At 42.0% G+C, this 14,550-nt stretch overlaps 1 protein-coding gene across 1 annotated transcript in view; it reads left to right on the top strand.

The window, feature by feature from the left end:
- The window catches only part of FBXO18 (F-box protein, helicase, 18), a 57,430-nt gene that overhangs the window by 29,790 nt on the left and 13,090 nt on the right, over window positions 1-14,550 (top strand). The window contains exons 9-14 of the mRNA XM_018565818.1: window positions 280-367; window positions 4,766-4,852; window positions 7,429-7,565; window positions 8,653-8,752; window positions 10,967-11,088; window positions 12,960-13,035. Of these exons, the coding sequence (XP_018421320.1) occupies window positions 280-367; window positions 4,766-4,852; window positions 7,429-7,565; window positions 8,653-8,752; window positions 10,967-11,088; window positions 12,960-13,035 (610 nt within the window). The remainder of the gene's footprint in view (window positions 1-279; window positions 368-4,765; window positions 4,853-7,428; window positions 7,566-8,652; window positions 8,753-10,966; window positions 11,089-12,959; window positions 13,036-14,550) is intronic.

The raw sequence follows: 14,550 nt of genomic DNA, 5'->3' as shown, positions 1-14,550 counted from the left end.
GTACAGCTTTCTCCTCCCCAATGGGACACAAACAGCAAAAAAATAAAAGAACAAAGGTTTTAATCCCATTCAAAACTGAAAACAAATTGGGTATTAAGGGTGCCTGGACAGAATTATAAATCCTTGTGTGTATTTCAACTGTTTTGCTGTTTTCCTAGAGTTTGGCATTAATAAATTAGTGCAGTGTCCATTATGCCACTGCTGTTGTTCTTTCATACCTTTTAGATTTGTAGGGTTCTCTGTTTGAATGTACATAAATAGTTATTGTTTTCCCTATAGTTTGCAGTGAGAGAAGCAAATAGGATTTGGGAAAGAATGAAAAGTCTTGAAGAATCCAACCAGCTTGCTTACAAAATGACACATGATGGTGAGACCTTAGTTGTGCATAATTTCAGGGTTAATAATTATGGGTTGCTCTATGATCTGATGTGAGACACAAGACCCATGATTTAAAAAAGATCCTATCAAGTTTAACTCCTTGGTGTATGAGATATGTACTGGATATTTATCCTGGACTATGTTAGAGAGATCTACACTCACTTCCTACGCGCTGTAAAACGCCCAGGTGGGAACCATGCCCATAGGCAATCATTGGTTTTCACATGTTGAGCATTTTACAGGGCGTAGGAACGCGCTGTAAAACGCCCAGGTGTGAACCAGGCCTGAGATCTCATGAGATTACAGATAAGATTTCCCAGCAATGCTCTGCTGCTGTAACCTTCCCAGGATACAACACTTTGGCACTTACATCATTTGTGCCAGAACTGGACCAGGAAGTAGATGAACTCTATTTGTAAGTAAATGAAAAACAAGTTTGTTTAACTAATGAATGTAAGATTATTTTAAATCAGCATGCAAATTGCTAATGTTTTTGTTTTTTTTAGTAAAAGGGTCGGCTTTAACTGTGGAGACTTTGGCATTGCCTCTCACTTGCCCTGTCTCTGAAGACTCAGTGAGTATACCTGTGAGGCTGAGCACCAGGAATTCCCTTTTTATTGGTCGTGTTTTTCCCCTGTCTCCTGATGACTTTGCTGTGTAAGGGGTCAACATTGTGGGACAGGGTGATGATGTCCTACACTGGGTGGAGTGTCATGGACTCAGCATGTTTTTTTCCCACTATACAGCATTGAGGGAGCATCTCCCCGCTGCTGCTCCTTTTGCAAAGAGCCATGTGCATTTATCATCCATTCTATCTATGGCCTGTCTACATTGATTTTGATCATCTCCGCTCATCCTACCCTTGGTTCAGTGACTCCCATCTGCTACCAGCTGTCTGGGTTTCATGAGTACTTGAGGTCTTGCTTCTTACCCTCAGCCTGTATGTTGTGTAACCACCCTGTGGACACAACATGTCTGATTCTACACAGAGGAATGGGTGGGGAACAGTCTAACTGTACTAGGTGCCCCCAGCTCACTTTCTCCTAACAAGTTGGGGACTGCATGCAGTGTACCCTCTGTTGCCGACATATGTAGCCTGGAGTCATAATGTCTTCTGTTAGAGGCTATCCCATTCTCGGACCTCATGGCTCTGTCGGGCGTGACTGGGTCCTCTCCCCTCTCAGCTGAGGTTTTTTTACTGTCATACAAGACCTAAATTACCTAGTTATTTACTGTCTTTGATAGCTTAGGCCACAACCTCTCCAGCCAATTCTGTATCTTATGCACAGACTTAGCAGATGCTTAGGCGTTGGCCTCAGAGAATCTGCCTGATTCTGAGTTGTTGAAATCTTTGTTGAATGAGCTTACCCCTGAGGAGTCACCGTTTTCTGCTATTACTTCCAAGTTAAAGGAGATAATTGTGGCTCTTTTTTATAATGTGCACACCTCCCTGAAGCTAGAGGATCATCCTGTTGCTTCTAACAGTGTTATTTCCAGCCTGGGTTATATAGGGCCCCTAAGGTACCAAACTCTTCCCCTTTGCACCCGCTGTTTCAGCTGTTTCTGTACAAAGTTTGAAAGAGCCCTGATAACTCGACTACCATACCAGAGGAAGATGCACCTGCTTTTATGGACTAAATAGTTGGAAACCCTTTCCGGAAGATTTTTCTCTCTGGTGGGTCTCACCCTGCACTGTATTTTGGCTGTGACTTGTCAAACCATGTTTGACTGGGCAAACTCCCTTTTAAAAGGGATCTCACTACTGCTGCCGTTGACCTTCTGCTCATTGAGTGTGCAGAGCAGAAGGCTGTGGCACTAGATTTTATCTGTGACAGCTCACGGGAAGCGACGTATATGTATGTCCTGCCGCACTCCATACTGGACGTCCCAATGGAAGATGGGTGCTGAAATGACCGCAGATGGTGCCATTTGAATCAGAACGTGAGCATAATGTCACCAGAACACCATAGTAAAGTGTCCAAAACAAATTCTGAATTTATTGATGCATATTGTCACTTGCAAAGCACAACGTTTCGGGGCCACACAGGGTCCCCTTCATCAAGCATTTTGAGCCTGACGAAGGGCACCCTGTGCGGCCCCAAAACGTTGCACTTTGCAAGTGACAATGTGCCTCAATAAATTTAGATGTTTTTTGGGACACTTTACTACGGTGTGCTGGTGACATTACGTTCATGAGCTTACTGGAAGCCTCCCACCTTATTTTCACATGGCTCAAGTGTTGGACTGCTGAACTGTCTTGCAAGAAGTGTTTTCATCTGCATGGGCTTCAAGGGATAGTACCTCTTTGAAAGTTACTGCTGGTAAGAGCACTCATCTTCCCCATCAGAAGAAGCCTAAGGAACAGACTGTGAATTTGTCTCCCTCCGTGAGCAATAACACAATTCGCTTTCTATTTTCCATTCCCTTGACCTAAGCTTTAAAGCCCTCTAAGCTTGGCTACCTTTCCACCCACATAGTCTTGCATTCCAAGTCTGAAATCCTCAGACAAGCCTTCCTCCACATGAAGGAGTGCCCCTAATTTCCAAAATGTACATGATATTTCCTTGCAACTATGGACAATTTGTTATTTATTAGATCTATATTCTGCTGTACTTCACTATTTTTTCTCTTCTGTACTGAACAATGCATCCTTTGTGACAAAAACGTCTATGTTCTTTTGGGGTTTTTTTCCTCAAAAACCTTTGAAAATAAAACTCGATTTAAAGACTTTTAGCCAGAGCTCCATAAACCCTGCCAGATCTTCTGGATCTACTGTCCCTAGGACTGGTTTGCTATCCTGCGTATTAATCATTGGCTTTAACAGCATAGCCATTGAAGCCGGGTTGAGTCGGTAATTCCTACAATGCTCAAGGCTAGGAACTTCAATTCCTGCGAAGTCTATCATCAGACGTGGAAGGCGTGTTTTACTTTGTCTAAGTCCAGGGGCTTCCACCCCAGGAGTTTCACCATGGGATTAATTCTCTCCCCCTGCTGTTAGATCTTGACATTTGGCTGTTGGTGCCATCAAATTTCAATCTCTGTACTCTCCATTCTGTTTTGTAAAACGTTGGCTTTATACTCCTGATTAAGACTTTTCTTCAGAGGTCTCCCATGTGGTTCCCCCAGTCATTTTACCTGTGATGCTATGGGATTGGAATATGGGTTTCTTGGAGCTTCAAAAGCTTCCATTTGAACCTATTAGATATATTCCTTTCTCTACTTTTACCCACCAGGTTATGTTCCTTGTAGCTATCATTTCTGCGAGGTGAGTGTCTGAACTTGGCAGCCTTATCTTGCAAAGAACCCTTTTAGATCCTGCATAGGGACTAGGTGGTGGTGTGGCCTAGAACTTCCTTCTTGCCTTAGGTGGTCTCAGCCTTTTACCTGAACCAGGGGATTTGTCTGTCCCTATGTCTAGCTCTAGTACATCAAAATAAAATTTTACTCAGTTGGCTGTTTTAGCCACTGCATCTTCAGATTCCTTTTTTATCATTGCGGATGGGCCCAGGAAGGGTGCCTCTTTACTTTGTTTCTCCAGGTTTAGGTGACTCCGGCATAATTTCATTGAGGCTTATGGTCACAGGGATTGTGTTCCCCTTTTTCCTGTTAAGGCTCACTCCACCAGGTCTCTGAGCACCTTTTGGGCTTTTCCGCATCAGGCCTCTGTTTCCTAGATTTACAAGGATGCCATCCAGTCTTTTGTTTACATGTTCTGTAGGTTCGACCAGGTGGACATTTCAGCCTCATCTGATGCTAGTTTTGGGCATAAGGCACTTCAGACAGCTCGTCGACCAGTTCTTGTTTTTTCATGTGCCTGTAAGCGATTATGTTTTATGATCATGTTCTTAGCTCTTCATACGGCTTTACTAAAAACTTGAGGCATGCTGATAGTAAGGGAGTTATTCCCTGGGGTGACCTTTTTTATTCGCCAGCCTCCAGTTCTTTCTTAGGAGGCAGTAGAACACAAAGGTTTAAGACTTTCTGTGTCCCTCAATAGGCTCCAAGCAAAGGATTTTATGTTAAGTACGATGTAAAATCTCATTGTGAACAGGATGTGAGTAAATCTCTCTAACAGAGTACCAGATAGCAGTTAAAACCTTACAGGGATTCTAATCCTTCACCACTCTATCCAAAACATTTTGGCTGGACATGCACTTGAATGCAAATTGCCGAAAACAGAGGCTGAGCTGTTTTGTCAGTATTTGCATTGCACCTGGAACTCTTGAATTTGCTTTGTAAGATTATCCTGGCACACATAATGATGAATTATATTGGGATGCGCACACTAAGGAGCATAACGAAACTCAATAATGTGTCATTTGTTTATATATAGATATATATATTTTATATTGCAATATAGTTACAATCTGACTTTTTTCGCACACAGGCTATTTGAAGCTCTGGCAGCTTCGTGGGCCTAATCTCTCTTCTTATGATGTTATATTTGTTGATGAAGCACAGGACTGCACACCATGTAAGTTAAGCTCAATGTTCAGATTGGTTTTCCTTTCTTTTCCATTCAAACCTTATTGGGTTTCCAGATAATAAACAGATACATTACAGCGTCCCATATAAAAGGCAACAAAAGTACCAGAAACAAAAATACAATAAAATAGGAACATACAATACAGATTACCTCAGGTCTTTATACCAGGCATTATTGTGTGCCAAATATTTCCAGTGAACAACATAGACTGATAAGAAGATAAATAAGAGGGCATTGCTACTTGACCATTCTACCTTTGGAGTGAAGTAGCCAAGCATTCCAGCATGAGTGGAATATTTTGAGACCGTAGCTTTTGTAAGCTGTAAGCTTTCATTTCGGGCATGGACATTTACTATGCTAGTAATGTTAAAAAATGCTTTGAGGTTGAGTTGACGTCTGTCTCTGTTCTGTTTTCACGTGCGCAAGTGTAAGTCCCACAAGTCTAAGCTCCTTTACAAAAGTGAAGACCGATAAGTATCTCTATTAATGTGTATCTAAACCCCAAACCAAAAATTTAATATATGAACAATAATGATCTGCGCCACTAAATCAAATCAAATATGAGCTGCTAGGTACTATAATCATAAAACATGAGCAAATAAATAAACAATAATGTGCCGAGCTAGAATCAGGTGAAATTCCATATAAATTATTAAATCAAGCAAAGAACTATAACTATATCGGTGTATAAATCCTCAGTCACATGCTAAGCTCTGGGTATCCAAATGTCATAAAACAAGTGCTAGACAAAGCAGTAAAGTCCATGTAACATCAAATACAGTGTAGGAAAAAAATTCAAAAAAGTGACATATATGTCACTACCCCCCCCCCATGCTAGTGTAAGGACTTACCTTAAATGATGCCTCTTGATCCCATCATTTTCTTCCTTCCAGGAGTTTTCAGGGGTTCCCCCAGCGCTGATGCAGGCCTCTGGTCCAGCACTGACTCCTCTTTTTCTGGTACTCCCTGTCCCACGAGTCTGTGTGGGAGCACGCTGCTGCATTCACTTACCTTGTGTCTCTCCTCATCTCCCAGCCGAAGATCTGTACTGCGCATGCGCCCGCCCCATGATCATTTGCGGCCGCCCGAGAATCTTCAGATCTTTGGACGTGGAATTTTTTTTCATGTTTTTGCATAGATCTACTGTTTGCTAGGAATAGATATATGCAAAAGCATATGAGGCTTTAATTATCCTTTAGGCAACACAACTGAAAAAGAAGCGTAACCATGTTTATCCTACATCCAGCCCTGGCGGGGTAAAACAAGCTCGTGGCTGTTTTTGTTCAGCAGGCTGAGGGCTTTTCAGTAAAGTTAATCTGGAAGGCTATAATGCCGCCTGATCCCTTTTACATAATTGACGGGGTGCCGCCAACCCCCCCCCCCCCCCCGCCGTATGCCCGCGGTTACCTTTGCGTGGGTGCCCCCCCCCCCCCCCCCCCCCCCCTTAATGGTTCCTGGTCTCTCCGGCTCAGAACGAACACAGTCAGGATAGTAAGTGGGAGGAGATCGAGGACCATCTGCACATTTAAATGTCTATTTAAAAAAAAACATTTTAACTTCCTGACCTGTAAATTCAACAGTAAGTGAGAGGTAATATCTTCAAAGAAAGGGAAAACTTCTTGTAGACAGTTGTGCCCTCATTGGAAGATTTCCAGCTCTATTCCTAAATCGGTGACAATTTAAAATGATGGATTTTCCCATTTCTTTTAGTCTTGATGGCAGTGATCACCAGGACAAATAGTGAGGGGGAATCTCCCTAGTGGGGACACAGTCAGTAATAAAAACCTGACAGGGGTTCAAACCATTCACCACCCTATCCATTACAAAAAATAATTTGGCTTTGGATACATCTTAACTCAGGGCTGTAGCTACCATGGGGCGTGTGAGGCACTCGCCTCAGGCGCAGCTGAGAGGGGGTGTAGCCAGGGCCAGCCTGGCTGCGCCCCCTTGTCCCTGTTGCCATGGCGAGCACAGGGCGCCATTGGCAACAGGGGCGCCAGACGTCCAACTCAGCTTCTCCTCGCAATCCCCGCTGCATGGCCAGAGGACTCTGTGTCCTCAATATCTTTTTCTATTTCAAAAGGGAAATGTCAGAGTTCAGTTTAGACCCCTGACATTTCCTTGAAGCCCCCAGAACCCGCCCCCCCACCACACACACACACACAGACACACACTATTAGACATGTGCAAAGACTAAATGAACGGAAACTAAAAATGTTTTCATTAGTTTCGTCAAATAAAACAAATTTTTATGCTATTTGGTGCCGCCATCCTGGAGGTGGGGCGCATGACATCACATGATGCCGTGCGTGGCATAGGGTGACATAACGCATCTGTTGGGGGGCACGATTTTCTGTTCTTGCCTCGGGCACAAAAGGAGCTAGCTACGGCTCTGTCTTTACTTAACATAGCTTATCAATTTGATATTAACTTTTTTTTATTTATTTTATGTTACAGCTGTTTAGATTAGGACCACCACATTTCTGGAAAATGGCATGCTGCTTAACATGTCGATGAAAATTAAGATTTTTTAAATTTAACTGTCACTATTCATTTACTTGCAGCTATTATGGAGGTTGTCCTTTCTCAAACATGTGGCAAAATATTTGTTGGGGATCCGCACCAGCAAATCTACACCTTCCGTGGAGCAGTGAATGCCCTTTGTGAAGTGCCACACACTCATATCTTCTATCTTACTCAGGTTAGTTTATACCTGCCATGATATTCGACATCTGCTAAAAATTAAACCACATTTGTCCTTGTCTGTAAGTCCCCAGAACCATCTTTACCCACGTCGTTGAAGGGGGTTTAACACCGCGGATGTCAACTGGTTAAAGACACCTGTATCTTGTTGCATCCCCTCACCTCCATGGGTTATGAGCAACCAGAAATGATAAAATAGGGTAACCAGTGTAAGAGATAAAGTAGGCTGGCTGCTTTGGAAATCCGAATTCCCAGGGTTTTAGTGACCTTAATGAAATTAAAGTTCCTGGAGCTGATTTATACTGGTAGCCCCTTATATTTCAGTCTGTTGGGATAAACAGAAGAGTGGAAAGAGAATGCTGCCATGTTTGTACAGAATCCAGGTGAATAACGGAAAGCAGTAATCATAGTTGGACCTCATGGAGAAGTTTGGCCAGTGAGGGTTGTTTACAGCTCATGCTTTTTGGATTTTAGGGTATATGTGGATTGGTGACCCGCTGACTACTGTTTTTAATGCTTTTTCCAGGGAGTGATTTAATTTGCCAGGAAGCTGAATAGGTTTAGCTTCAATGCCCCCAGAGCTGCAATATAGCCCGAGAGCTTTAATATAAGGCTCCTCACACTGGTACTTTATGGTTTCCTTGTCTATTAGGAGAGATATCACAAATTTAAAGTGTATCGTATCAAGCCAAAAACTTTTTTTCTACTTTTGGATAGAGCGGGGGAAGGATCAGAACTGCTATCCGGGACTGTGGCAAAAGTTCTAGTGTTCCTTTAGCAGTGAAAAGCATTTTTATTTCTGTCTTTGTTGCTTTTGGAGAGTTGCTTTCACTTCCTGTCTGGTAAAATGTTTCCAGCAAGACGGGCAGTGAGGGAAATTCTTTTTTATATCAGCAATATCAGCAAAAACCTATCATGGACCAAGGGGGGACATAATAGCAACAAATTATTTATACAATGAAACCTGAAGAAATAATTTCCTGTTATCATTTGGTAGAGTTGTTGCAATCAGTGGATGACAGATTAGACAGCCTGACTATCCTGTTCAGCAGAATATGTAAATTCATTTTGTTCTTATATTCTAGAGCTTTCGATTTGGTGCTGAAATAGCTTATATTGGAGCCACTATACTTGATGTTTGTAAGAACGTACGGAATAAGACCTTAGTTGGGGGTAACCAGAAAGGTAAGATTTAGACTGGTCAACTGCCATCTGTCTATACTCTGTAGCATACGCCCCCATTGTTATTTCTCAACCAGTTCAGAAGATGTGTTCAGCAATGAGCCATTCCAGCATCTGTAGAGAAAAAATGCCACCTAGGGTAGACCTAAATATCCTGATCCTTGCCCAAGAGTTTATCAGATTAGAACAAAACGGATTTTCATGAACGAAAACCACATTCACTGTTAGAATTTCAATCATTTGGGAAAAATTTTACATCATGCTCCCTAGAGTTTCGCATCACTGCGGTCCAAAACAATTGCCGATTTGACCCCATTAAATATTAGAAAATCAAATGAACATTCCCAAAACAAATCTGGTGTTTTAGCTTTAGACTAGTAATAGATATTGAAATTATATACGCCGTGCTCTTCAAAACTCTAAAATTAAACCTTGTAAAATTATCTGTATATAAATACAGTAGGGATCATGCAATGTGCTGCCGCAATATAGTGTCCATAATTTCAAACAAAACTTGAACGCTCCATCCACTCCTTTTTAAGGGCTTGTTCACACCAAATGCAGACCAGATCTGCATGAGTTTCTGCATACGCGGTGCAGTGAGTTGTGCCGAAATTTCTGATGCGTTCCGGGCCGTTTTTGGTTTAAAATGGGCTTTCAGGGCGTTTGCATGCGTTCCAGAGCAGGTAAAATAGGGCTTGCTGCAGTTTTTTTACATGCTCTGGAACTGAACGCTGCGGTGTGAACTAGAGCCCAAAATACCATTGGCATACATTGGACGCAGTTTTGATCCGGTCTGTAACTGCTCTGCTCTGCTTCTGGAACGCGCTTGGTGTGAACAAGGCCTTAGACTCCGAGTACTTTTCTCTCCACCAGATCCCAAATGGTTAACAGATTCTCTAGACCCCAAAATGGTCTATTAACGCTCCATCCACTCCTATCCTCTTCTTCAAAAAATCCAACGGACGAAATGTGACAGGGACGAGCCTACACGCTAACACTATTTGCAGTAAGTTGGGAAAGCTTTTCGGATGTATTGGTGGACTGCACAATATCTTTCATTAAGTTCCGAGGGATTTGTCTGATGACATTGGTCGAATCTTGTTTACAGCGCTGTATATTGTCGTTTTTAATGTAAGTTTTTAGATCACATTTGAATAAAATGTCATCAAAGATTTTATGCTATGTGCGATTTTGATCTTTTGGATTTGAGAAATTAAAATAATCTGAGGGGGATCTTTTTGCGAGTTAACCATATGAGATCTTGTGGAAAGAAAAGAAAAAAGAACTGCAGCACTAAATACTGAAAAATGGGCTGGACAGGAAGGGGGTTTAACACCCTGGTCTTCAAGTTGTTAAAGCCAAACATTCAGTTCAGATAGAGAAAATCAACTCAACGGGACATAGACAGTAATAAAATCCTGACACAGGTGGTAACCCTTACCCACTTTTCTAGATTGCTCGTAAAGCCCATCTCTACCAACTGGGGTGATTGCAGTCTTTCCTCATGGACAGAGCGACACTCATGTAGTGATGCGTAAGCGATTTGCTGTCCAGGAGTACCGGGAGCCCACGCTGAGCATGATGCAGCCCCCAGCATAGTGACACGTCCCCAGGGGTCATTTTGGTGCCTAGAGAATCTGTTAACCATTTGGGATCTGATGGCGAGAAAAGTACTCGGAATCTATAAGGAGTGGATGGAGCATTAATAGGCCATTTTGGGGTCTAGAGAATCTGTTAACCATTTGGGATCTGGTGGCGAGAAAAGTACTCGGAATCTAAAAGGAGTGGATAGAGCGTTAAAAAATGGTCTCGAGAATCTGGTGAGTGTGCTACAGATTTTTATATATTTTTTCTTGATTTACATTGAATGAATTTATGAGTTACCTTAGCACAAGGGTTCATTTTAGAGGGTTGGAAATAGCGCAGTATATATATTTTCTATACTAAGTGGCTGGAGGAGTAATTCAGCTCCTCTTTCTTTCACTGCTGCTGTCACGTCAGGTGGGATATAAAGGGGTGATTGTCCTAAAGCGCAAATAATTATCTGTTTTATATAGTAATAGATATTAATCTTTCTTAGCTCTGACTTTAGTAAACTGAAATTTCTGTGCTGCTGTGCGTTACTACACGCTGCACATCACCATTACACTTTGCCTTATGAAAATAAGCTACCTTGTGTTATAAGTCCACTTGTCATAATATTATGTTTAACAGGTACTACACGGGAGCCCTCCCAATCCAAAGTTGCCATTTTATGCAGAAGCAATGCTTGTGTGTTTGATCAAGCGGTTAGTGTTACTGAAGGAGAATCTCCTTCAAGGATACATATCATTGGGGTATGTTTTCTTCTGTGTGTATATTGTTATCCTTCAATGACGTTCATAACTCTTCTTCTTTCTTCTTTTTTATTCTATTTTTTATTTACATCTTCCTTTTGTATTATGCTATCATTCAGCTTGGCATGTCTTCTTCTATTTGTATTAAAAATCAAAAAGGAAAGATGCAGCTTTCGTTTCTGACGTCATGTGTTGACTATTCGTAATTTTCTATTAATATAACATTTATCGTACCATGTATCATAGACTTTGTGCTTCTCTGTATAGCCACCAGAGAGCTGTAAAGGCAAGAGTGAGAGAATCTATTACAAGATAAGCCATGTAAGATTGTATTGCTCTCCAGTCTGGGATCATGACCCTCTACGACAGCAGACATAGTTACATAGTTACATAGTATTTGAGGTTGAATAAAGACATTAGTCCATCAAGTCCAACCTATAGGATCTTGTTTTTAGGAGTACCTGTACCCCTGTATGTTACCTGTAACCCTGTATATTACTGTCCCTTTAAAAAATCATCCAAAAGTTTCTTGAACAATTCCATGTTTTTTGCTGAAATCACTGCCTGTGGCAGTGATTTCCAGACCTTAACCGCTATAACTGTAAAGAACCCCCTTCGCCCCTTGTGCTGGAATTTTAGGTGGTGGCCTCTAGTTTTTGTAACGGAGTTAATTTTAAATAGTTTATCGCCAATGTTGCTGCCACCATTGAACATTTTGTACATGGAGATCATATCCCCCCTTATTCTCCTCACCTCTAATGTGAACATGTTTAAATTTAGTAGCCTTGTCTCGTAGCTCTGGTCCTCCATACCCCTAATTAGTTTGGTTGCCCTCCGCTGGACTTTTTCCAACTCAAGGACATCTTTTCTTAGTACTGGTGACCAGAACTGGACCGCGTACTCCAGATGAGGTTGAACCAATGATCTATAAAGTGGCAACATTATAGACTTGTCCCTGCAATAGATCCCCTTTTTAATACAGGACAAGACCCTGCTAGCTTTGTTTACAGCAGCCTGGCACTGCAAGCTACCTTTCAGTTTGTGGTCTACAATGACCCCCAAATCCTTCTCCATTTCTGACTTCCCCAGCGGCATACCCATAATTGTATAACCCATTTGTTTATTTTTAATTCCAAAGTGCATTACTTTGCATTTATCGACATTAAACCTCATCTGCCACATTAATGCCCACTCCCCTATTTTATCCAGGTCCTCCTGTAATGTTATAATATCTAAGTCCGTGTCTATTACCCTCCCAATTTTGGTGTCATCCGCAAACACGGAAATATCGCTGTTAACACCCTCCCCGATGTCATTAATAAATAAGTTGAACAATATGGGACCCAGCACAGAACCCTGAGGCACACCGCTCATTACACTAGCCCAGTCTGAAAAGGTGCCATTTACAGATACCCTCTGGACACGTTCCCGTAGCCAGTTCTCTATCCACGTACACACCACCTCATCTATGCCCATAGCCCTCAGCTTGTGTAGCAAGCGCTTGCAATGCCTTTGCGAGACATTTAACATCCTTGACTTGGCTGCAATGCTCGACTGTACATATTTGTCCTTTTGAATTAACCCTAACAATTACCCATTATCCTGACCGAGAAAGGTTTTACATGGTGCATTTTGCATTTCTAAGTGTAGGCAAACCAAGGTATTCAAAATGTGTACGTTTGTGCGCACAGCAATGTTTAAAGATACTTGATCACATTTGTGCATGTGCCTCTAATAAAAAAAAAAATCATAGATTAGATTATATTTAGTTATCTGCACAGCAGGATAAACTGATATAACGTTGTCATATAATGTCAAGATTCACCTAGGAAAAAAATATATTTTTAACTTTTTTCTTTTTTTTATTCCAGGGGCCAGAAAACTTTGGACTGAGCAAAATCTATGACATATGGATGCTGCTTCAGCCAGATTCAGAGAGAACGAGACGTAGGTTTTGTTTGTTTTTTTGTAGTATTTTGAATACAATTTTTTTTGTAAGAGCAGAAGTGTTAGAAACCGTCAATATGTTATTACTGTCAGTGCCCTTCAATGGGGAGATTTCCCTTTCCCCTAACTTCTGACTAGGTAATTACATAAAGGGTGTCGGAACAGGCAGGAAGAGAGAATCTTTATTATGGGGAAACAAACAGCATTAAAATCCCCTGGGGACGTGTAACTATGCTGGGGGCTGCATCATGCTCAGCGTGGGCTCCCGGTACTCCTGGACAGCAAATCGCTTACGCATCACTACATGAGTGTCGCTCTGTCCATGAGGAAAGACTGCAATCACCCCAGTTGGTAGAGATGGGCTTTACGAGCAATCTAGAAAAGTGGGTAAGGGCTACCACCTGTGTCAGGATTTTATTACTGTCTATGTCCCCCTTGAGTTGATTTTCTCTATCTGAACTGAATGTTTTGATTTAACAACTTGAAGACCAGGGTGTTAAACCCCCTTCCTGTCCAGCCCATTTTTCAGTATTTAGTGCTGCAGTACTTTGACATTTATTCAGTCATGTACTGAAATTATTTTTATACCATTTTTGGGGGACACATAGAGCTTTCTTTTGGTGATATTTAATCACAACTGGGGTTTTTTTTTTTTTTACTATATGACAAAAAAAGTAGGGAAAATTCTGTTTCCCTATGTTATGAAACTTTTATCATCACCCCAATTTTTTGGTAAAATATAAAAGACGGGGTCACGTCTGGTGACTAGACACCAAACATGTCAAGTCTTAAGATTGCATGCGTCCGCAAAATTGCAAAACACTAGGGCTGCAACAACTAATCGATTTTGAAAATAACCGTTAGCTGCAGCTCTACAAAACACTACCACACCCAAAATTGGCCATAGGCGACGCCTTAAAAGCATTTATCACTCATCAGTTTAGTGTTCTCGGTGATTAATTGCCCTAAAATTATTGCTCACAATCCTATATTTGCAGTGATATGTAACATGTGCGGCACAATGAATGCAATTGTCGTCTTCGCACGTAGGCACACCCGATGCATGTTTGCTTGTGTATGTGGGGGTGGGGGACTTTTACACTTAATGCTATTGCTATCACATAGGGGGATACGAAGCCCCCTATGTGATAGAAAATGTACGTGACAGGTTATATTTATGGAGACATCAGGGGTCTCCAAGACCCCTAATGTCACCTAGGGACCCCTAGAGAAGCAGCTGAAGCAGAGATCTGCTTCACCAGCTTCTCCCCGGGTTCTGTAGCCAGAAATGACAGCTGAATGTGGAAGTGATGTAATACACATCACTTCCTGCATTCTGACACCGGAGAGGAGTTCAGAGGGAGATCATGTACTGATCTCCGGTGACAGAGCCGGCTTTCCAGTCCCGGCTTTCCAGTCCCGGCCCGCACCGGAGACAGTGGATCTCGGGACCAGCGGCAGGGGGGAGGCGCACACCCACACAAAATACAAGCGATCAGGCGTCTCTGCAGACTC

The sequence above is a fragment of the Nanorana parkeri genome, unplaced genomic scaffold (assembly GCF_000935625.1).
Source record: "Nanorana parkeri isolate BGI_ZX_2015 unplaced genomic scaffold, ASM93562v1 scaffold26, whole genome shotgun sequence".
NCBI classification, from domain to species: Eukaryota; Metazoa; Chordata; class Amphibia; order Anura; family Dicroglossidae; genus Nanorana; species Nanorana parkeri.
This window is presented reverse-complemented; position numbering and strand designations above follow the sequence as displayed.